We start from the raw sequence: 25,202 nt of genomic DNA on the forward strand, positions 1-25,202 counted from the left end.
TCTCTCAACCACTACATCTACAAGGATCACAGGACCAAAAAACACTATCTCTACCAAATGTGTATGTACTTCTTCCTTTGTCTTCTTACTGCCTTATTCAGATCCTTTCTCTTGCCTTAGCCATTATAACATTTCTCTTGTCTTTGCTTTCCATTTGGTCTTTCTAACTCTAATCTTTTTCCATATCCAATCCATTACATGAATTCTACCAGACGTCTTTCACAGATCTGACCATATTACTGGTCAGCTCAAATATATCAAGTGCCTTAAGAATAACTACTAAACAAAGTTCAATCCCTCCCTCCCTTCCACCCAAATTTAGACTCAACCTATCTTCCAAGTCCTATTTCAATTTCAACCCTTAGTTTTTGCTCCACTTAGAACTTTCTATGCCCCACAGCTTTATTTAGTGTTCTCTAAACCTGGAAGGTCCAACTTCCTTTGTTTTCTTCTCAAAATCTAATTAATCATTAACGGTCTACCTCAAAAGTCACCTCCTTTGCAAATGATCCCCTAGGATTTTTTTAAATATATATATTTTCCATTTAATGCTTAAAACATCTTGTCTTGCAACAGTTACAGAGATAGTTATCAATGTTTGCATCCTTTTGAATTTGTCACTTTTAATTACATATGAGATTACAATTCAATTTTAATTCATGTTCCAGTTAATCTACTAGTCTTATGTCCAAACATTGGGCAAAATCTGCCAAATGACAAACCAAATGTAGCCTATGGAGCAAACTCTGAAAATACAAACCCTTTCGCTTTTAAAAACTATAGTTTAACATTATGCTCCATTTTTTAAAACTGGATAACAGAAAATTGTTAATAATAGAAAAGAAAAAGTCATACCTTTATAGCTGCTTTTTCATTAGGGAAAGTAGCAAAAGCTGTATGTTTCTGAAAAAGAAGGTACAAATTATTTCAAATATAATTTCTCATAAGGAAGTCTGATATTTTACCAGCTGACAGTGATTCGACACATTAATAAAATCACAGAAAAGGACAGAAAATCCAGATCATTTAACTGATTACTAAATTCAGTACACTGCTTTTGAATCAGTTTAGGATCAAACTTCTGAGATGAAAGACTTTCTCATATAAAGGGGCACACACACACAGCATGTTTTACATATATTTTCAAGTAGTTCGACAGTCCATAAGTTTAAAAACCCCTACTATACACAGAGGACCACCCTTAAGCCATCCAAAAATATAAAATACCTTCCATGTATAACGCATCTAAGATCTAAACTTTCCTCTATATAGCCAAATGCAAAGTTTAAATTGGTCTTTCTCCTAACTCACTAATTCTCAACCCTGGCTGCATTATTAGAAACACCTGGGGAGACTTTAACCACTGATGTTTTGCCCCATCACAGGCCATCTGGCAGAAACTTAACATCACCACTGCTATTTTAATGGAGAGAACTCATCTAAAACATCTTCAGGTATAAAGGAAAATAAAGTAATTGTGTACATCCCAGTGTTGGACTTTGAACAGTCTTAAAATATTGCTCCCTGAAGGATTCCGTTGGAAATTTTTTATGAATAACATCCTCGTCAAAAACTTAGTAGAAATCCTGTAACTAGTTTACTCAAGTTACCGACTACTGTAGCTTCTCCTCTATTTTGATGAATGTCTTAACGCTGGTTTATAAGTACCAAGATTTTTAAACAGTCCTTCGTTACATATTTCTGAGAGTACTCTTGAGCCTAAGAGAAATACCTCCAAATTCAGCGGAGTTTCGAGATTCCCAGGATGGGAAAATAGAACATAACTAAGCTTCTCTTTTCATTTTTTCTTCTTTGCCTTTCTCACTTGCCCTTTTCCGCAGCGCGGCGACTAACCTAGGCTCGAGCCAATTAAAACCCGACTTGGGACTATTTTGATATGAAGGAGGAAAGACTGGGAAGCCCCCACTACACAAGCGCATCTCCCTCACTCTTTTCTGTCTTCTTCCTTCTGTCAGAACTCCCCCTCCCCAGGTCAACAGCCAAGGGCCTTCCCCGGAGGCTCGGGACTGGCGCGCCCTTACCAGCCGCCCCTTATCGGACAGGACGCGCACGGACTGCGCCCCGAAATACTTCAGTAAGTCCTCTTTCTCCTCAGCGGTCAGCTCGGCTGGCAGGTGCCTCACTAGAAGGGTTCGGTCGCCCCGCGGCGGAGAAAGCGAAGCAGAGCTCTGACATCCTCTCGACATTGGCAGCGGCTGTTCTGAAGCCGCCATTTCTCACGGAGAACCAACAGGGAATCCACTGAAGAAACCGCAGTGATCATAAAAAGCTAAGCTAAACGAGTGTTTTCCCACTTCGCGCTAAGGATTCTGGAAACAAGGAAGTAACGCGAGAGATGTCGCCTTCTCGCGAGACCTGCACCACGGACGGGTGCCAGCTCTTCGGAGACACGTTCCTCAGAGTGAAGGGCAAGGTTACACGGTGATGGGAAAGCAAAATGATTCAAATTCCAGGTAGTTGATGACGGCATTAAAAACAAAAATTCCCCCGAAATAGGTGTAAGTATTTAAAAAAACTGTCAACGCGTGAGAGACTTAAGCCGCGTTCACGAAAGAGGAAGTAACCCCAAGGCCAGAAGGAGTCACTGCTGCGCATGTGCTAGCTGGGAGCGGGTCTGGGCGTGGCGCCAGGGAGGTCTGGAGTTGCTATAGCCGGGTTTCTAATCCTGGCAGATTGCAAAGTGCTTCTGATTGGCTGGCTGGGACTTGGTGTGGGAATACCGGTTCTGTGTCTACATTCGGGATGATAATGCCTAAAGATTGCACATTCTTTCTTTGGCTCAGTAGCCTTCACTTAGGCAGGCGAGCTCAGTTTTAAGGAACAAAAAGTTGAGACAGACACTTGTTTTCTTCAATCATCGGACACGTAGCAGCAGCGTGATAACCGTCTGGCCGTGGTTCCTTTTCACGGAATTAGCGGCCTCTGGGAAGAGATGCCCTAATATAAACCCCGTCAACAACTCTAAGGTGTAGGTACTCCTCCCCATTTTACAGTTGAGCACTCTGATGTACAATACAGGGAGGTGTAAGTCACACAGCTATTAAATGACCGAACTGGGATTTGACCCTGCTAGTGTGACTGGCCTTTACACTATTCTAACCCGTTTCTGAATGGAGCGAGGCAGAGAAGTCTTCCTTATTCCATACAAAGAGGGCATTGAGGATTCTGGATAGAGGTATTATTTTAGGTGCAGCTACTACAGTCTGGAGGCCCAAGGTGCCTCTTAACTGCTCTTTTTATTTGCTACTTGATTAGATGGTAACTGTATCACAGTAAACAACATATCGAAGTTTGGCTCCCATGGAAGACGGGTTGGGGAACAAGGGAGGGACAGACATTAATAAAAACTTGAAAAACTATGGAGAACCCCTCCACAAAATGTCATGTATATAGAGCCAGACCATGAGGGCTCTGTGGGTTAGTTTGAAGTCTTGATTAAACCAAAGAGCAATTGGAAACTGACAGAATTTTTAGTAGAGGTCTGTGTGTATGTGTATATGTATGTAATGATTAAATTTTAGATATGAAAATTTCTCTGGTTGCAGTGTGAAAAATGGAGTAGAAGCAGGAAGACCAGTTGGGCTATTGCAGTAGCCCAGGCAAGACACTGCTAGAAATAGTTAGGTAACAGTAGACATGGAGAAAAGGAACAGGAATTGAGATGTATTTTGGAAGTGGAATTGAGATGTATTTTGGAAGTGGAATTGAGATGTATTTTGGAAGTAGAATTGATAGACTTGCAGATGAAGAAGAGTAATTAAGGATAAATTTTGAGGTTTTGGCTTGAACCCCAACTGTCCACCATCTAGGTGGATGATGATGCCATTTACTGAGCATGAGAAGAGTTAACTAAAGTGTAGCTAGATTAGAGACTGTAGGGGAGGAAGGAACACATTAAATTTAAAGTATCTATTCAGTATCCAATGTTTCAAGTAAGCAGTTGGATGTGTAATTATGGCATTTTGGAGAAACATCAACACTAGATACATATGTAACATCAACACATATAATATTTATATCCAAGGTACAAGAGTGTAGGTAGAGAGAGAGGGGACCAGTATTGATCCATGGGGCATGCCAGTGTTGAGAAATTGAGAGGAGGAAGAACAAGGTAATACTTTTTCTCTTGGCACTTACACTGTAGTAATAAAGACAGACTAAAACATGTAGATAAGTAAGTGAATGAGTTCCTTTTGGAGAGTAAATAAGTGCTTTGAGGGAAAAAAAGACAAAAATAGACCCAGGGTAGAGGGATAAACTGATTGGAGAGGGCATGCTACTTTAAACACTCCTTTACAGGCTTTTCCCTGCATCTCTTATTATTATGTATGATTAGCATATAGTAGACATATATAAATATTTGTTCAATGAATGAATGCATGAATGGATTAACTTTAATATTACCACTGCCACCTATGGTCAAGAATTGCTACATGGGTCATCAAGATAAGTTTAGTGGTCTTTACTATAATTGAGATATCACAGCTCAGTGAAATAGGAACATGAGAGAATTTTATTTTCTCTTAATTACTTTTAGTTGTACTCAATTAAATCCGCCTTATCCTTCCCTTGACAATAGCTCAGGCAGATTTCATAATGTCTTGGTCATTTTCAGTTACTAACAGTCTAAGTCGATTTGAAATGTCAACTTCAAACTCTAATAAGGTCATGCTTTTTACCCTCCCCTCATATAAGGCTTGACCTGAGGGATAGGAAGAAGACGTAATTTGCTTTCATCTCTGCCATGTTTAAGTGGAAGTGGGTGTGGTCTGCTTTGAGTTGCATTTTTCTCATTTCCTTTTCTTGGTATAGCCCAGAGGTTCCCAAACTTTCTCAGCTCCTGGTGCCCTTATTGTCTCAGTAATTTTTTTCATAGCATCCCTAGGTGCCACCTTGTTTCCTGTTACCCCTTGATTTTTAAGAGGCACTACCACCTGGGCGGACTCAGTAAGGTTCAGCAATTATTCCATATATTCCTCTACTTTTTCCAACTCCCATGTGAGGTGCAACCGTGCGATTCATTCTGGTCAGTGGGCTGTTATGAAGGCAACATGTGTCAATTGCAGACTATAGTACAGAAGAGGGGGTGTGAAAGCAGTGATCCTGGAGGCCACATATTGAGGTCAAAGAGCTGTGAGGTAAACACTGCATAGAATACCTGGTCACCACATCAATGACAACTTCCCTACAAAAGTGCTTGACCCCCTCCAAACCTTGCGTAAGTAAGAAATAACTTTTATTAACTTCTATTATGTAAATACACTGATAGTTTAGGGTTAATTCTTTTTATTTTTTTAATTTTATTTTTTTACCATAGCAAAGCCCATTCTTTCACCAATAAAAATACACTCTGATGGTTCATTTTATGTGTCAATTTGACTGGCCACAAGATACCCAGATTAAACATTATTTCTGAGTGTGTCTCTGAGAGTGTTTCTGGATGAGATTAGCATTTGAACTGTTGAACTCAGTAAAGTAAATTGCCCTTTCCTATGTGGGTGGGCATCATATATCCATTGAGGGCCAGAATGCTACAAAAGGTAGAGAAAGGAAGAATCACCCTTCTTTTCCTGCCTCACTGATTAGGCTGAGACATCTCATCTCATCTTCCACAATCAGACTGGGTTCTACACCATGAATTCCCCTTGGTTCTCAGGCTTTCAAACTTAGGCTGAATTACACAACCAGCTTTCCTGGATCTCCAGCTTGCAGATGGCAGATCATGGGACTTTTCAGGCTCCATAATTACATGAGCCAATTCCTCATGATAAATATCCTTTTATTTATATATATATATTTATACTTTAAAAGTATATAAATAAATATAATATATACATGTATAAATAAATATATGATATTTTAACATATAAGTATATAATATTTTATATTTTGTTTTTATAAAATATAAATATAATAAATATTAAATATACTTTTATTTTATTTATTCATGTATAAAAATTATATACATAAATTAAAATGTAATTGTTATTTTTATTTATAAATTTTTAGTTTATTATACATGTGTAATACTATATATAATATATTCTTCAATATGTTTTTATTATCACAGCCAGAGTGATTCTGTTATACCCTCAGAACTCTCCAGTGGCTTTTCCTCTCACTTAGACTAAAAGCTAAAATTCTTCCTTTGATTTCTAAGAGCTTATATGATCTGGCTCCGCCAATGTATTACTTTTTTGGCTTCATTTATTCTTTCCCCCTCCTTCACACTTCACTATAGACATACTAATCTAGCTGTTCTTGAACTCTTCAGACACATGACTCAGATCTTTGTAGTACTTGCTAAAACTTTGAAAAAATGCTTTTCCCACAGATATCTGCATTCTGGCTCCCTTTCTTCAGGTGCTCAAATGTTACCTTTTAACTAAATTGTTCGTTGTCAGTCAACACCATCTCTGCCTCTTCTGTTCTGTTCTCTGTGTTGCAGCGGCTGAAACACAGGAAACTAGATTTTTCATTATTTTTGTTTTCTATTGCTGTGTAATAAATCACCCCAAAACTTTGTAGTTTAATACAACCACTATCAAAGACTTTTCCTTTTTTCAAGGCAGAATTTATGTCTTCGTTACATTTATTTTTATACTAGAAATCATCATATATAAATTTGAGTGTGTATATAGTTTCCTTATTACTGGTAAGCTCCTTGAAGATAGGAATTGCTGTATTCATCTCTGTATCCTCCAAGGATTAACATAGTGCCTTAGAAGTAGATTAGTAGTCACTGAATGTTAAAACATGTAAATTAATATTACTCACAAAAAACTAAAATATATCCTGCTGGCAACTAGCGATTGCATACTCATTGATTTGCATGATGACTTTAAGAAACCAGGCTAAAGAGTTCACTGAAAAATTATCATACTGGTCAAAGACAAAATGTCAGTATTATTCTCTGTTACTTATTGAGTGATGATTATGTGTGGATCTCACGGATAGTCATTTGTAGATTTACTCCCTGTGTAAAATAAACAATTTACATAGCCATGAAATTTTTCTCATCAGCTTTCAGAAAAATAATCCTTAATATTTGTTTAGGGCTTCCCTGGTGGCGCAGTGGTTGAGAGTCCACCTGCCGATGCAGGGGACACGGGTTCGTGCCCTGGTCCGGGAAGATCCCACATGCCGCAGAGCGGCTTGGTCCATGAGCCATGGCCACTGAGCCTGCGCGTCGGGAGCCTGTGCTCCGTAACGGGAGAGGCCACAACAGTGAAAGGCCCGCGTACCGGAAAAAAAAAAAAAATATATATATATATATATATATATATATATATGTATATATATATATTTGTTTAAATAACATGTAAACCTGCCTTTTAACCCAGCAATTCTGTTTTCAGAATCTATGTGAGACAGCTGGTGCTGCCATAACAAATACCATAAACTGAGTGGGTTACACAATAGAAATTTATTTTCTCATAGTTCTAGAGGCTCAAAGTCCAAGATCAGAGTGGCAGCATTGTCAAGTTCTTGTGATAGCTCTCTTCCTGGCTTGCCTTGCTGCTGTGTCCTCATATGGTAGAGAGAGAGAGAGAGAGAGAGAGAGAGAGAGAATGTTCTAGAGTAGCTGTTATAAGGGCATTAATTCCATCATGAGGGCCCCACCCACATGATCTCATCTAAACCTAATTACCTCCCAAAGGCCCCATCTACAAATACCATCACGTTGGGTGTTAGATCTTTAACATATGAAATTTGAGGGAGCATAATTTAGTCCATAGCATAATCTACCTTATAGAAATAAAAACATTTGTATGTAAACAGCTGGCTCATTGGTTTAACTTACTCAAATCTAATGGAGCTACCAAATATATTTTTTTTCCTTTTTTTTTTGATTTTTAATTAATTTGATTTTTTTTCCCTAAGACCCAAATCAAGCTTTCCTTTGAGACCTAACAACTTATACCTGTCACTCTACAGCTGAGTTGACTCGGTGGTAAGTAAGCTAGCTTTCTGCACATGAACCTTATGCATACATAATTCTACCAGTCCCTTTATGGATTTAATATTTCTCTTTTATGATAAATGAGTTCAAGTCTCTGGAAGTAATGTGGAATAAAACTGTCACTTAAAAGTATATTCCTGAGGGCTTCCCTGGTGGCGCAGTGGTTGAGAGTCCGCCTGCCGATGCAGGGGACACGGGTTCGTGCCCTGGTCCGGGAAGATCCCACATGCCGCGGAGCAGCTGGGTCCGTGAGCCATGGCCGCTGAGCCTGCGCGTCCCGAGCCTGTGCTCCACAACGGGAGAGGCCACAACAGTGAGAGGCCCGCGTACCGCAAAACAAAAAACAAACAAAAAAAATGATCTATTTTTGCAAAACCTTTGGCTGATATAATCATCTATCTTTGTATTATGAATATGTGGGTACTGACATCTGCTCATAACATGTAAATCTACCGTAATCCCAGTTCAGTGACATAACACAGTTCTAAATAAATTTTACCTTCAATTTCTTCAAAATATAAATCACAGCAACAAGTATATGTATATTTTACAGCTTCAAACATGTTTTATTGGATCTCCCCTGACGTGTTCCTTAACTTTCCTACTCATTTTGATTTTAAAAACAAACCATTATTTATCATCATTCAGTCCAATTAAAATACTAATCTCACTTCTAAGCTTATACCCTTCTCTAAGGAAATCTGTAGTGGATTCACTACAGATTTCCTCAGAGAGGACTTTGCCACTGCTCTGGAAATAGCATGCCTCTTCACCTACCCATCACTAATCACTTACTTGCCTTATTAATTTCTTGGCATATAACAGCCTAGAAATTATATATTAATTCTTATGTGTGTTTGTGTGTGCACGCCTGTATGTGTTTATAATATAAGCTCCATGACATTAGAGTGTCTATCTTGTCTTTGTTTTATTTGCTTCTTTATCTACAGGCCAAACATAGTATCTGGTACATTGTAGGAGTTTGGTAAATATTTGTTGAATGATTGAATGTTGTCCAGTCCTAATATTATCTTGCTTGCATATATCACAGTTTCAGTTTTACATTCAGAGGCAATTAAAAGCACAGATTTGGGAGTGAAACAGTCTTAAGTTTTATAATCCTGCTCTATTCTCACACCTAGGGGAAGTTACTTAACCTCTCTTCTTCAGTTTTCTGATATGTAAAATGAAGATAATGTCTTTATCATAGAATTGTTATAAGTATTAAATGAATTATTCTGCACAGAGTCGGTGCTATAGAAGTGGTTATATTTGTTATTTTTATATTTAATTGGTGATTATTTGAATACTTTCTATCTTTCCCGCTACAGTTTTAGGAACCACATTAATTTTTTCCACCCATTGTATCTCCACATCCCAGCTCATAATAGGAACTGTATAAATGTTTATTGGGGAGAAAAAAAGAATGGTTGAAGTTTTGAGGCAATGCATGCATGTTTGTGTGCACTAAGTGCGTTCCCATATTCTGTAGTTACAAGTCATTGTCACTAGATGGCAAGCTTGTCCTAGGCAAGGCAAGTGTTTGCGTTAAACCATCAAACTGAAGAATGAGGGTGCAAGGTAGGGGGAAATGTCACATATGTGTTTCTTAGGTTGGTGAGATGATATAGGAAGATGAAAGTTTAAGCATAAAATAAAAATTGCCTGTTTTTATTCTGCTTCATGACTAGCTAACCCTTCTGACTAGCTCATCTTTTGCATAATAATGCATTTTAGCATTTCTGTCATTCCACTGACCTCTTATTATATTCATAATTTCTGTTAAAAACAATGTTTAAAAAGGTCTCTTATACTATTCATTATTAACAAGAGTTCCCTAATTTTTTCAACCTCAAACCCTTTACCTGCTGTTTTCAAAATCTTATGATTTTGGCTGGGACATAATTTTCTCTATATCTTATATCCTCTAGTCCTCATTCTTGAACAAGTCTTTCATTTATTTATTTTTTTTCTGATTATTGGTCACTCAACATTCGTGGGAAGCACATGTCTTTTTTAAGTATATAAATTTACTATTTTTTTCTCCGAGTGTTATTAAGATATAATTGACGTACAGTTCTGTATAAGTTTAAGGTATACAACATAATGAATTGAATTACATACTTCATGAAATCATTACCACAATAAGTTTAGTGACCATCCATCATCTCATATAGGTACAAAATAAAAGAAAAAGAAAAAAAAACTTTTTTTCTTGTGATAAAAACTCTTAGAATTTACTCTCTTAGCAACTTTCATATATAACATACATCAGTGTTAATTATATTCATGTTGAACGTTACATCCCTAGTACACTTATTTATCTTATAACTGGAAGTTTGTATCTTTTAACCACCTTCATTCAATTCCCCCTTCCTCAACCCCCTGCTGTTGGTAACCAAAAATCTGATCATTTTTCTATGAGTTTGTTCTTTTGTTGAAGTATAATTGACATCCGACACCATGTTAGTTCCTGGTGCACAGCACAGTGATTCGATATTTCTATACATTACAAAATGATCACCACAATAAGTCTAGTTGCCATCTGTCACCATACAAAGATGTTATATTATTATGACTATATTCCCCACAATGTTACCTTTCATCCCTGTGACTCATTTATTTTGTAACTGGAACTTTATACCTCTTAATTTTCCTCACCTATTTCATTCATCTCACCACCCCTCTCCCCTCTGGCACCCACCTATTTGTCCTCTGTATCTATGACTCTGTTTCTGTTTTGTTATGTTTGTTTATTTGTTTTGCTTTTTAGAATCCACAATAAGTAAAATTATACAGTGTTTGTCTTTCTCTGTCTGGCTTATTTCACTTAGCATAATGCCCTCTAGGTACATCCGTGTGTTGCAAATGGCAAGATTTCATTCTTTTATGACTCAGTAATATTCCATTGTGTGTTTGTGTGTGTGTGTGTGTGTGTGTGTGTGTGTGTATCACAGCTTCTTTATTCCTTCATCTGTTGATGGGACTTAGGTTGCTGCCATATATTGGCTATTGTGAATAATTATGCAGTAAACGTAGGCTTGCATATATCTTTTTGCATTAGTGTTTTCTTTTTCTTTGGGTAAATACCCAGAAGTAGAATTCCTGGATAGTATAATAGTTCTATTTTTAATTTTCTAAGGAAGCTTCATTACTGTTTTCCATAGTGCCTGCACCAATTTGCATTCCCACCATCAATTTCAAGGATTCCTTTTTCTCCACATTCTGGCCAACACTTGTTATTGGTAATAACCATTTTGACACGTGCGAGGTGATATCTCATTGTGGCTTTGATTTGCATTTCCCTGATGATTAGTGATGTTGAACATTTTTTCATATGTCTTTTGGTCATCTACATGTCTTCTCAGGTCCTCTGCCCATTTTTTAATTGGGTTGTTTTTTTTGATAGGTTTTTTTTATATCTTGTATATAACCTCTTATCAGATATATTGTTTGCAAATATCTTCTCCCATTCAGTAGGTTACCTTTTCATTTTGTTGATAGTTTCCTTCGCTGTGCAAAAGATTTTTAGTTTGATGTAGTTCCATTGTTTATTTTTGCTTGTGTTGCCCTTGCCTGAGAAGACATATCCAAAAAATATTGCTAAAACATGTCAAAGAACATACCGCCTATGTTTTCTTCTAAGAGTTTTATGATTTCTGGTCTTACGTTTAAGTCTTTAATCTATTTTGAGTTTCTTTTTATACATGGTGCAAGAAAGTAGTCCAGTTTGATTCTTTTGCATGTAGCTGTCTAGTTTTCCCAATACCATTTTTGATCTCTTCCAGTTAGTGTACCATCTTGGGGAAAGAACAAGTTAGGTTCAATGCTATTATGCTTGTCTAACTTTACCTTTGTTGAGCAAAATTATCAATAAGGACCTGGTAGAAAAGAAAGTATTGAAAGCCTACAAATTAGATAGTCAACTTCTGAACGATCAATTTTCGGGGGAATTCTGGAAATTAATTTTATAAATATCAATTAATTAAATTGATTAAATGTATGCATATTCTTTGGTAAATTAAATTTACCAAAATAAATGAAAAATGTGGACATGTAAAAATGAATAATAGTACTTTGAGACAGTAGAAAAAGTTTTCATTATAGTAATATTTAGACAGTATAATTATTTTCTTGTTTATTTTTTCAAAAAATTAACTACTGAAAAAAGTTGACTTTTGTAAAAACTTATAAATAATAATTATAAATAATAATTTATTTCTTTATAACCTTTTCCCTTTGTGCCTTTATGTGACATATTATTGGCCAAAAGACAGAAAATTTGTTAATTTTCTTTCAACTGCTAAAGGAAAGATTTTTTCCTTCCTTCTCTCTACTTAGTAAGAAAGGTAATTATTGCTTAATTCTCTACTTGACTAGAATGACTTAAAATGAAAAGAATATAAATTATTTAATTGTTAACATTTTTTTCCAAGTTAACCCAGATCTTCGTTAGCAACAATTAGCAATGTTGGTAGAGGTTCAGATATACTGATAGTCTTTCTCAGGTTAAATGGTTCAAAGTGGAAAAAAACATTCAGTGATGGTAATTTCCTATACCTTGGGAAGACTTAACAGTATAAATTCCAAGTCTTGCATTGACTTAGACCTCCTCTCTATTCCCTCTACCCCATTCCCAACTTCTCTTGCAAACCAGACTCATAAAACTGTTTTACATTCAACTTAAGAGAGGATTTATGAGTTGACCTATTTTAGTGAGAAGGCATCCTCCAAGTAAATTTTCCAAATATATTATTGTCTTATAAATATCTTAGATTTAGTCAATCTAAGAACTTACATTTTTAAAAACAACTATAACTTAGTTCAGATTAATATATTACTATTTTCCAAAAGTAGTATATATTTATTGTTGAAACTCTATACTGATTTGCAAATGAAAGAAAGAAAAAGTGTAACCCCACCAACTATTAATAATTTATATTAGCATTTTTGTATAATTCCCTCTACTCCTTTATCTACCTATATTATACACATGTATTTGTAAAAATTGAATATTATGATTCATATGAGTTTGTAATTTTTAGTAATGTGTTGCAGACTTATTTTTGTGTGATTATACATTGTTCTTCAAATCATGTTTTATAGGATCCCAATGCATTGATTTTACCAATTTCTTTATTATTTGCCTTTATTGTATCTTAAAATACAGTATTAGATGGATATGAAAGAATAGATGTGACATAAATGTTTTACAGCCTAATAATAATAATAAAATGAACACCCATGAACCTAACGCCTCACTCCCAAACTCAAACATTGTCTGACAATGATCATTCTACATTGTTAAGTTTCCCAGTGTGGAATAATAACATGTGAGGAAGTTACAGGTGAATTATCCAGGTTGGACTGCAGAACTCTTGGTCCTGCCCCATGTGCTTGAGGTCAATTTTTTCCTTCTTGCCTTTATCTAGTGTCTTGGTTTTATCTATCCCTTATGAGTAACTGTTTGAATAAGGATAGGCAGACACATGGATATCACATCTTCCCCAAATAGTTTTCAGAGAAACATTGTCTTAATCCAAGTTTACCAAAGATCCATTTTCATGAAGGAAACAATAAACATTAATACAGCACCTCTTTTTAAACTTTTCATTCCAGAATAAAACCTTTGCTTTACATTTTTATAATCAAAAGTCCAGGTAATTTTTCTCCACTTATAGAAAAAAGGAAAGGCTAACTTAAAGATTTCTTCTGCTTCTATCCTATCAAGTTTTAAAAAGATTTATTTATTTTTATCAATAGATACTTTTAGATAGTTTTATCTAGATTGTTTATTACAGTTTATTAAGTCAGAGAAAATATATTTTTTTTAAGATCAAAACCAATATCTTATTCTCTTCTGGGTAATTTTATGGTATACCTAACTAATAGAAGTCTGGCATTTAGTCAACATTTGCTAAATGAATGATTGTGGTCAGTAGAATTATTCAATAATACCTCAACTGAAGCAAATTGGCAACCTATTCTATGTAAAATAAAGCTTAGCCACCCCTCAAAAAATACTTGCAAAAGTCTCTTAACACTCATATGGGGAACTTGCATTTCTCAGCCATGAGGTTTCAGTTGAGTTACCCCTCTCTGTTTCAGGGCTAAACTCATTGGCTTGAAGCAATCCTGATCTAGTCACTGAGCTTATTTCAGGGGTGAGCAGAAGTACTGGTCCAATTAAAGTACACTTCAAGACTTTTGCTGTGAATGCCAGAGCAGATCCTCTCTTCAACACTAGTTATGACTATGAGTGGCTTGGAAATAGCGAAGCATTTTTGTTAATTGGAGGGGCATGGCATAAGATCAGGGCCTCCAAAGGGAGTAAAGCCTGAGAATTGATCCTGGTGCAGTTTTGTTTCTGACCTGAAGATAGATCTAACACTGTATGTTTTTTCTGTATGTTAGCCAGTATCCCCTCCTTTTTTGCGGCTTCCAACTTTATTGCATTTCCTGTCACAATCAAAAGAATTCTAACTGATTGATTTAGTTTATTTATAGGTGATTTATTTAGTTCTTATTTCAGATACATATCTTTAGTTTATGAACAATTTGAAAAATCTCCATTTTGTGGTTTTCAGGCAAATAGTAGAGAAACCAAAATTTGAAGGGGAAAGATGGGCAGGCCCACTGTCATTAGTCAGCCATTCAGTCAGTGCATGTTTGTTAAACCTTTTAGACTAAAAGATTCATGAGGGTAATGGACTATATCATCCTTTTAATGTCTTTGTCCCCAATTCCTATGGTAATTTCTTGCACATTGTAACTGTTCAATTAACATCTAATGAATAAATGAATAAAATAATTAAGGGCATTATAATTTAGTAGGAAAAAAATCTGGATTATTGTTGCCAGAAATATTTGATAATTAAAGAAAAGCAGATTTATGTTTAAGATATTAAACTACAGATAGGCATAAATGGGTAAGGAAAAACTTTTATTATTAGTTTTGTGATCATGAGGAACTTCACTTCTCTGAACCTCATCTGTAAGATAATTGTAATATCAAGCTCAAGAATTTCTGTGAGCATTTAACGAATTAATGTATATAAAGTGCCTGTAAGAGCTCAATGCATGCTAGCTGTTAATGGTCACTGTACTTCACTTTAATAAAGCCAATTTACAAAATTGAGTCCTAGGATACTATGTTTAACAAAATAAAAAAAAAAACACTATGAAAATTTGTCCTGAGAATTTAATAAATTTTTTTTTTTTTCTTGTATGCGGGCCTCTCACCGTTGGGGCCTCTCCCGAACAGGCTCCGGACGCGCAGGCCCAGCGGCCATGGCTCACGGGCCCAGATGCTCCGCGGCATGTGGGATCCTCCCGGACCGGGGCACGAACCTGTGTCCCCTGCATCGGCAGGCGGACTCTCAACAACTGCGCCACCTGGGAAGCCCTAATAAAAGTTTTAATTGATGTATCTATATATTTATCTTACAAATTAATTCTGTGAAAATATAGAAAAATGATATAAAAATTATAACTAAATATTAAATCAATGTTATCATTGTTATCATTATGGACCATGGAATCAATGAGAATTCCCAATGCTGTAGGAATTAGTGTGGTGCATATTAATAATAAATATTTATTAATGTCCAAACATATAGTGCCTATCACATCATATGGACTAAATCACATGATATGGACTAAATACCTATTTTTATGTATTTATGTCTTTTATATATTTATTTTTTTATTTATTGTAAGATAGCTAGCTATCTAGGTCAGTATTTATAGGAAATTGGGTTTGGGGTGAGTTTTTTACTTGTCTGGTAGGTTGAATTATTTGCTTCAATTCTTTCCCCCCTCCCTGTAATCATTTGCCCTGCAACCTCTCAATTTCTACCAGCACACACAAAAAAGGAGTACACTTCCTTCCCTACCCCTCGATGTTGAGTTCACTCATGTGACTTGCTTTCGACAATGGAATTTTAGAAGGTGGAACACCATGTGTTTATGCTGTCTCTCTAGCTCTTTGCCATCACCATGAGAAGAATATACCCTGGCTAGCTACTGGCTCCAAACGGAGAATGGAGAATACGTAAGCAGAACCACCCCAGCAAACCCAAAGAGGTGAGTAAAATTCCTCTGAGAGTTTTCTGGGAAGTTTTAATACATCAAAAGATAACTGATAGAATTTAATTCCTCTGTTTTCCACAGGGCTTTTTAAAACATCTCTTCCAGGAAATCTTCTCAATACTCTTCCCTTTTCTCTAGCCTGAAAGAGATGCCTCTCCTCATGTTTGTGTATTATCCTCTCCATATCTTTATCACTGAACTTACCACATTATGCTATAATTCTGTTGATTTTGTTATAATATTTCACCAGACTGATTTTCTATAAAGCAGGAGATGTATCTTCAATTGTTTTTGAAAAAAGTCTGTGCCTCATATATAATAGCAGTCAAGTAAGGATTTAATAAACGAATTAGTTTATAGAAATAAGTCTAATACACAAAGTGAAATTACATCCACTTTGGAATGGTACAAAATAACATCTTATGGTAGATTGATTGAGTGGTCCCAATTTTTGCCTCCTATTAATAGTAATATATATCCACACCCTTGCCATGTCTCAAGGTGGGCAGAATGTATTTCATCAGCCGTTAATTTTGGTCATGACCATTTGACTAGCAATGCCAATGAACTGTTAAGCACACATGACACAGTGAGGCCTAAAAAAATAATGCAGCAGTTGAGTTTGCCCTCTTGTGCTTCTGTTATTATCACATGAAGAACATGTCCCAGGTAGCCCACTAGTCCCACTGATCCAAGAAAGACATATGGAGCGGACTTGGACCTAACTTATAGCTTGGAGCCAAGTTCAGTTTAAGTCAGCCAACTTCCAGCCAGCACACAGATGTGTGAGCAAGAATAAATGATTGTTATTTTGTAGATCAGGGTTGTGGGATGGTTTGTTACAAGCCCAATTGTGGCAATGGTTGGTACTTATTTATGAAGAGATTTTTTTCATGTGAATAGTTAATGAATAAACCTCACAGTTTATTTTATACCCACAGAGAAATTTTCTAGTGCTTATAAATTTTCAAAATCAATCAAAATGAATCTAGTATGCCTCATGACATAAAGCAAATTCTTATTGACAGAGTTATATCACCATAATAGCAGATGAGTATTTATAATTTTAATTAATTTCAAGCTATGAATCATACTATTTTTTCCTCTAGATACGTATATATGTATATATGCACAAATACACACATGCATATATATATATTTTTTTACTTGTATCTTTTGACCACTGTGAAAAAGATAATTAGGCTAAAGCAAAGCTCCTAATTATATATGTATATAATTTATATTATATATTTATATATAATTTATATATATATTTATATATAATATAAAATATATAATTATATATATAAATAATATAATTATATATAAATAATATAAATAACATATATATAATTATATATATATATACACATGTATATAATTAAGCTAATGTTTAGATATGTGGTCAACACTGCTGGTTATTTACGCCCTATTATCCATTTTCCTTCTTCTTATAGTACCGATAAGGTCATCTAGACTAAAGATTCCCAGTCTCCCTTCAAGCAAGGTATGTTTGTGTACTAGGCAATGGCATGTAAACAGACATAATCTCTGCCTCCTGTAAGTAATAACCTTAAAGAAAAGGGAAATATCTTTCCTTCCCTCTTTCCTCTTTCCTCTTGTATAGGTGGTAGTGAGTCATCTAGGAACCTATATGTGGGCAAACCACAAGAAAGAAGGAAGCTGACCCTGTGATTAATCTGTATAGTACAACTGCCATACCAGCATGGGCCTTTAACTTGTGTGAGAATAAATTTCTGTCTTGTTTGTGCCATTGGTAATACTGTATTTGACATGTGTATCATAAATATGCATCCTGTTCATCTGAGTTATTGCAATTAGATGGCCTACATTTTTACATATTTTTAAAAATTACAAAATATATGTATGTTAATGCGCTTGTGCATTGAGTAAGAAATCAGAAATTTTACCCTCTGCACTCTCCTGTCTAGGAATGACCATCTTAAGAGTTTGGTGCTATTATTGCCCTTGCCTGACTGGGCCAGTTGTCATGTCTGCATTCCTTTCTGTGTAAGGTATTAGATGTCAAACACATCTCTCCAGAGCCAGTGATCCCAAGTCCCTGGGCTTAGAGGCTGCCAAAGAGAAGAGGGGAGAGGAGGGAAGCAGAGGAAAGGAGATGGGGAGTGAGAGGAGGGGAGAAACAGAACAGGCTACTTACTGCCTCCTTGCGTTTTGAATAAGCCTGATGTAAGACTAGCATTGGTGGCTCTTCCAGTAGGTGTAGGGGTTGGGAAGCAGGGGTGGAGATCAAAGACAGTCAATTTATTGTGGATAATTTATTTATCTGGAATAGCAGAAGTGATTGAGGTGAGTATGGGCATCTGACAGCTTTCTCCCTGGTAGTGATTTATTACACTCAACTCTATTTCTGACAGGCATGTACCCTTCTAGCTCAATTTTAAAAGTTGCATTAAACTTGACTACAATTAAGAATGGGCAAAGTGACTCATTTTATGTGTCAAGTTGGCTGGGCTATGGTGCCTAAATATGTGGTCAAATATTATTTTAGATGTTTCTGTGAGGGTGTTTTTAGATGAGATTAATATTTAAATTGGTGAACTTTGAGTAAAACAGATTACCCTTCATAATGTGGATGGGTCTCATCCAGTCAGCTGAAGGCTTGAATAGAACAAAAGACAGACCTCCCCCAAGTAAGAGGGAATTCTGCCTTCGACTTGAACTGCAGCATTGACTCTTCCCAGAGTCTCCAGCCTCCTGGCCCACCCTGCATATTTTGGACTTGTTAACCTCCATAATTAGGTAAGCCGATTTCTTAAAACAAATCTCTTCATATATTCAGGGAAAACCCTGGACAATACAAAGGCATAACCAAAATAGTTACTAAATATGAATTATGTTCATATTCATTGTCTAGGAGAAACTTCAGCTCCACATGAAAGTAAGATGATGGTGATGATAATTGCAATATAGCTATACAAATTATATTATCATTCACTTTATTTAAAACCTCACAGTGTTATATTGTCCTTAACATATTACCAGCCATCTATCTTGGCCCCTATATTTTATTTATTAATTTATCAAACAAAACTATTGTGTATAGCAAACTAGTTCAACCATAAATCAAATAATTTACCATGACAAGTAAACAGGAATGTTTACCCAGTAAAGCTTTACCTTAGGTTTGGTGTGTAACTAGTGGAAAATGCTCCCTTGTACTAATGAATAGATTCAGTGAAGCTAGCCAAAGCACCTGCCAAAAATACCTTAAAAACATTCCTTTTACAGAACCCCCAAAATTAAGTGTTCAAAATGTTAATTCAGAGTACTAAGGGAACAAGCACGTACCTTGTGTTAACCAGTGTGTATATGAAGTGGGAATTCAAATTACTGAGGCTTAATTGTATAAAGATATCTGGGACCTAGCAATAATTTTTGGGTAAGGTGTTTATATAAGGCACTACTCAAGTAAGTCAATATATTTCTCTCAATTTTTTTATTCAATAAAATACCTTTCTAAATTTCCCTTTTTTTGTGGGGGAAGGGATGCTTTTATAATACACCAAGGAAAACAAGGAAATTATTATTTTTGTTATTGTTTTCAAACTTGTGGGGTCAAAAATGAATATTCTCCAAGCTTCAGGTGGAAGCCCACTCATGCTGGGACACACCAAAAAAATATTTTCCTAGATTTGAGTTCTCCATATTGATACCTATCCTTACATTTTGTGTCACAGAAAAGATCACTGAGATAAATGCCTTTCCCATGCTTTAGAGCCCATCCAGTCCCATTTCTTCAAAAATATTGTTTTACAAATTAATCATCAGTTCTTTTTTCATAGCTTCATCTTACCACTCTTCACTATTTCCTTCTCTTCTGAAAATAAATGTATATACTTAATTTCTCCTATCTTGAAACACTCTCCCTTAGCTCTGTGTACCTTGATCACAATCACTCCTTTATTTCATAGCCAGACTTCCTGCAAGGGTTGTTACAGGCTTGCTCTCTCCACCTCTTTATTCAGTAATTCAGAAATATTTCTAAGCCAAAGCTTAGAGCTTGAACTTTGCACATGTTATCAAATTCTTAACTGTCTGAGGAAATATATGTAGATATCCCTATTTTCAATTTGTAGATGAGGAAACTGAGATTAAAAGAGGCCAAAGGATTTACTGAAGGTAACCTATATCCAAAACATGTCCACCATGATATAGGTATTGTCATCCTTCCCTAAAATTGTTAACTGGTGTTCACTGATGGAGTGCTTACTCTGTTAATATGTTTAAGGCACTGGTCAAGCTCTTTACCCACTTTTTCTTGTTTATTGCTTATGACATCTCTGGGAATTGGATGCTCCCATTCATTCCTCAACCTCCATTCATCTTCCAAATTCAAATGAAATGTTTTTTTTACTTAAAAAAAATTTTTTTTCTTCCTATTTTTATTTTTAATTTTTACTGAAGTATAGTTGATTTACAATGTTGTATTAGTTTCAGGTGATTCAGCAAAGTGAATCAGTTATACATATATGTATACAACCAATCTTTTTCAGATTTTTTTCGCATATAGGCCATTACAAAGTATTGAGTAGAGTTCCCTGTGCTATACAGGAGGTCCTTATTAGTTATCTATTTTATATATAGTAGTGTGTATATGTCAATCCCAATCTCGCAATTTGTCCTTCCTCTCCCTTACCCCCTGGTAACCATAAGATTGTTTTCTACATCTGTAGCTCTATTTCTCTTTTGTAGATAAGTTCATTTGTACCTGTTTTTTAGATTGCACATATAAGCAATATCATATGATATTTATCGTTCTGACTTAACTCAGTGTGACAATCTCTAGGTCCATCCATGTTGCTGCAAATGGCATTATTTCATTCTTTTTTATGGCTAATGTTCCATTGTATATATGTACCACATCTTCTTTATCCATTCCTCTGTTGATAAATAAATGGTTTTTAAATTGTGAAAAATCTATTAATAGCCAGATCAAGTGAACACTTCTTTTTCCTTTTTATTTATTTCTCTGTGGAATTTTAGTATTTCTGAGCACTCTTTGTAGAGGAAGATACCTTCATTAATGTTAAAGTGAAAAAAAAAGAAAACCCTTGGCTTACACATATTTTTAATAGGAAAATTAGAAAATGTTAATAAAAAGGAGAAAAAAATCAATAGTAATTCTATTATTCAAAGATGATTACCATTACCATTTCACTGTATATACTTATAGATTGTTTTTCTGATACACACACACACATTAATATACACAAACAATTTTCTGGCCCCTCCATCATTATCAGTTTGCTTGAATCACTCTTTTCTGGTCCCCTGCCTATTTCCTCAAACACTACTTGTCAATCTCCTTTACTGATAGCCTCTTTTTCTCCGAATCCCTTAAGTATTTCTGTTTCCCAGGGATCTAACTCTGCTCTTCTCACTATCCATACTCTTACTGTAATATATTATCAGGCACCTGATTTCTACTTCTAGCTTCCTGTTGCAGTTTCATCACCATATAGTCAGCCTTTACTAACAATTTACTCTCTACTTTTCAAGGCTCCACCCTTCACCCAGTCTCCAAGTCAATGCCATTTGCTTTGACTTTTAATACAGCAGTACTTATTTCTATATCAATTATTTACTACCTGACAAATCATCCGAAAATTTGGTGGGTTAAAACATCAAACACTTGTGTGGATCAGCAATTGAGCTAGGCTCAGCTGTGATTCTTATGTGTCTGTAGTCATCTGAATGCTCAACTGGGTACAGATGATCTAAGATAGTATATTAGTTTTCTATTGCTACCATAATAAATTACTACAGACTTAGAGGCTTAAAATACACAAATTTATTATCGCACAATTCCATAGGTCAGAAATCTAAATTTACTCAGCTCGTTTCTCTGCTCTGGATTTCATAAGGAACAAAATCAATGTGTTGGGTAGCTGAGTTCTTATGAGAAGGCTCTAGGGAGAATCCACTTCCAAGCTCATTCAGGCTGTTGGCGGAGTCTAATTCCTTATGGTTGCAGGGCAGAGGTCCTCATTTCCTGTCAGCTGGGGGTTGACATTAGCTATTAGGTAGAGGAATTTTTTCTTCTACATATCAGAACCAGCATCAGTGTTTTGAATACTTCTCATGCTTGGAATCTCTTGGACTTCCCCTTCTGTCAGTCTCTCTGACTCATTTTTCTGCTTTTAAATGAAGCTTCAACTAGTCATATAAAAGGAAACATGTTAACTCTGGAACGCAAAATACAATTGAATTTTGTATTCACAGGGGCACAATTGAAACTTGTAGTTTTCCAGTTGATACTCCCATTCCATTTTTTCATAAGAAGGGAAGTATATTAAGATGTTCTGCTACATTTTCTTTCATTTATTCTGTCAAATTCTTTTGGTTTCAAGGTACAGAAACCAACTTAAACTAGGTCAAGTAAAAAGTTGTTTATTATAAAGCCACAGATGTCTCAGGATTCCAAAGAATGAAAATAATTAATGTTGGGCTTCATGGAATTTGGATTTGGGATGTCAGGAACTGAGACCACTCTGTTATTTTCAGAAGCCCTATGAACTCTAAAATCTGCTTTCTACCTTTCTATCTGCTGTTGTGCTACTCGGTTTCTCTTTATCTCTTACCACCTTCTTACTCTTATTGTTCAATGCCCATTAGAACCACCAGCGACAACTCTAAATTATGACTGCTCAGCATCTATTCTTATTAGTAATTGATTTTGATCTCTCTGCCTCAGTTCATTTCATGAAATATTTAGCGTTGGGCTGCCAGTGTGCCTTGACTGGCTTTGGGATAGATGATTATCCATGGTTGGACGTGAGGAGGTGAGTGAAAAGGTTGTAAGGTCTGCCTTTCAAGGGTCTATGGTTACAGTAGATTCTAGAAAATGAGTGTCTAGGAAAGTAAGTGACAGACATGTCTACTATACTTGTCAAAAATTTGGAAAGTTAAGAAGAGTTTTAAAGAATATTTAAATAATATATCATTACTCTTCTTAAATATTCATGAAGAAGATTATACTATATTTCTCTCCAGTCTCTGTATATGCATGTATATAGTTGTGATCTTATGTGTGTAGACTTTTTTGTTTTTTTGTTTTGTTATTCTGGATATAGCATAAAGATTTCCTTATATCATTAAAAACATTAAAAGATAAATTATAAATGGCTGCATTTTATTAAATTATTTGGGTATGTGATTCACTTAGCTATATTCCTCTGATATTGCAAATGTAGTATGTTTCCAGCATTATAAATATTTTGATGAAATTCTTTGTTCATAATTTTTTTTCTGCATTTTAGATTTTAATCTTTTTTTTTCTTTTCCTTTTTTTTGGTAGATTTTTGGTATGTAGTAAGGAAGCTGGGTATGAAAACTTTTAATGCTTTTGAATTTTGCCAAGTTATTGTCAAGTTTCTGAAAGGATTTTATCATTTTACAACACTGCTTCTTTTAATCCTTTGTACTCATGATCTAGTGATGCACTAAAGAAATATAATAGTCCTGAGAATATGAGTCTTGTTAAAATTTAATTCCAACTGCAAGGAGAGAGATCTAGTTTTGTACTTTATCCAACTAAAAAACATACGTTCTATGAAATAGTGGCAGAGTCATGAAAAGTACTAGCCATCTTTTTTTGTGTGAAATATCTGTTATAATTACATTTGTTTGCATCAGTTATCTTCACATCATTGCCTCAACATAGCCTGAGCATAATGTGATGAATTGTTTCAGGTTGGTCACTCTATAGATAATGTTCTTGTGCTTTTTATAGCAGAAAACTATTTATGACCTTTCTCAATCTTTATACTAGTATTAAATTGTATTATCTAGCCTAAAATAATGACCTCATCAGTGATTGGCATCATATTCTCTGTGTCCTCATACTGGATGGCCACTCTGATGTCTCATAATCTTAAACCCTATGACTGATGATCTTTCTAGAGGAAACTCCTCAGAAAATAAAGTGACAGCATAAAGATTGAGGGCTGGCTCTGAAGTCACACAGACATGGTTTCATACCACATATCTGTTTCTGTTACATATTAGCCTGGATGACCTAAGGTAAATTATGCAACTTGTCTAATTCTTTTTCCTCATCTGTAAAATAGGAATAATGCTAGAACTCATCTCATGTCGTTGTTGTGAGGAGTAAATGAATTAATGCATGTCTGTTACTTGGACCATAGTAAGCACTCAAAATGTTAGTTAATATTATCAATTTAATAAGCTAATAAATGTTAGCCATTAACTATTTCTATCCTATTTGCTCTTTATTATTTTTACTTTATGTAAACCTTTATTCTCTGAAGTAAACAAAAACAATCCATTTCCTACTTCAGCTTTATTTTCTCCATATTCACTTTCAAATCTTTTTGGATTATTAGTTTTAATGATAAAATTTCCCCTACGTAAATCCATAATGTAAATTGGAAGTCCATCCAATATTATTAAAATGGATTTTTTAAAAGATCACATCATTAGTTCTAGTAAAAACTTAAACTTAGTAAAATTAATATTGAGTCACTCCACCCATATTGCTTATTCAGCAGCACATTTGTGTCCACACATGATGACAAGTGGCCAAAAGTTGCAATCTTCTAGTTATAAGATAAATAAGTACTAGGGATGTAATGTACAATATACATGATTAATATAATTAACACAGCTGTATATTACATATAAAACTTGTTAAGAGAGTAAATCCTGAGTTCTTATCACAAGGAAAAGTTTTTTTCTTTTATTTTATATCTATATGAGATGATGGATATTGATTAAACATCATGGGAATCATTTCATGATGTATGGAAGTCAAATCATCATGCTGTACACCTTAAACTTACACAGTGCTGAATGTCAATTATATCCCAGTAAAACTGGAAGAAAATCATTTTAAAAAATACACATGGTGGTATAGTACAGAATTGAGTAAAAACAAAGCCACCACGTACATTTTTACTGAGTTAAAATCAACTAATTGTCGAAGAAGGAAAAAAATCAACTAATTGTCTTTATGAATGAATGATGACAAAGAGAAAAGCCTCCCCTGACATTTGGGAGTTGGCCTGATACTATCAACCAGGCTTTAGTGTTCCTATTAACTGCCCTGACATTCCTAGCTAAA

At 35.2% G+C, this 25,202-nt stretch overlaps 1 protein-coding gene and 1 long non-coding RNA gene across 11 annotated transcripts in view; one reads left to right on the plus strand and one right to left on the minus strand.

The window, feature by feature from the left end:
- Positions 1–2,586, minus strand: part of RNPC3 (RNA binding region (RNP1, RRM) containing 3) — a 79,499-nt gene extending 76,913 nt beyond the window's left edge. For 7 of the 10 annotated variants that reach the window (XR_002646107.3, XR_002646104.3, XR_016394645.1 and 4 more), the window contains exons 1-2: positions 2,043–2,584; positions 856–903 (exon numbers count right to left, since the gene is read on the minus strand). Coding sequence is in view for 6 of the 10 variants with exons in the window: in XM_022584194.3 (XP_022439902.1) it covers positions 856–903; positions 2,043–2,234 (240 nt within the window). In the remaining 4 variants the exon portion in view is untranslated. Of the gene's footprint in view, positions 1–855; positions 904–2,042 lie in introns of all 10 variants that reach the window. The other 3 variants (XM_022584195.3, XM_022584197.3, XM_089918871.1) reach the window with 2 other exon arrangements.
- On the plus strand, positions 2,161–24,904 carry LOC149750697 (uncharacterized). The gene is made up of 3 exons (XR_016394652.1): positions 2,161–2,474; positions 15,968–16,069; positions 17,533–24,904. It is a non-coding gene; the product is annotated as an uncharacterized LOC149750697 (long non-coding RNA).
- Positions 24,905–25,202: the final 298 nt, after the last annotated feature.

This window comes from Delphinapterus leucas, chromosome 1, assembly GCF_059928025.1.
Source record: "Delphinapterus leucas isolate spDelLeu-1000000601 "Yukka" chromosome 1, BTC_Dleu_Yukka2, whole genome shotgun sequence".
Taxonomy (NCBI): Eukaryota; Metazoa; Chordata; class Mammalia; order Artiodactyla; family Monodontidae; genus Delphinapterus; species Delphinapterus leucas.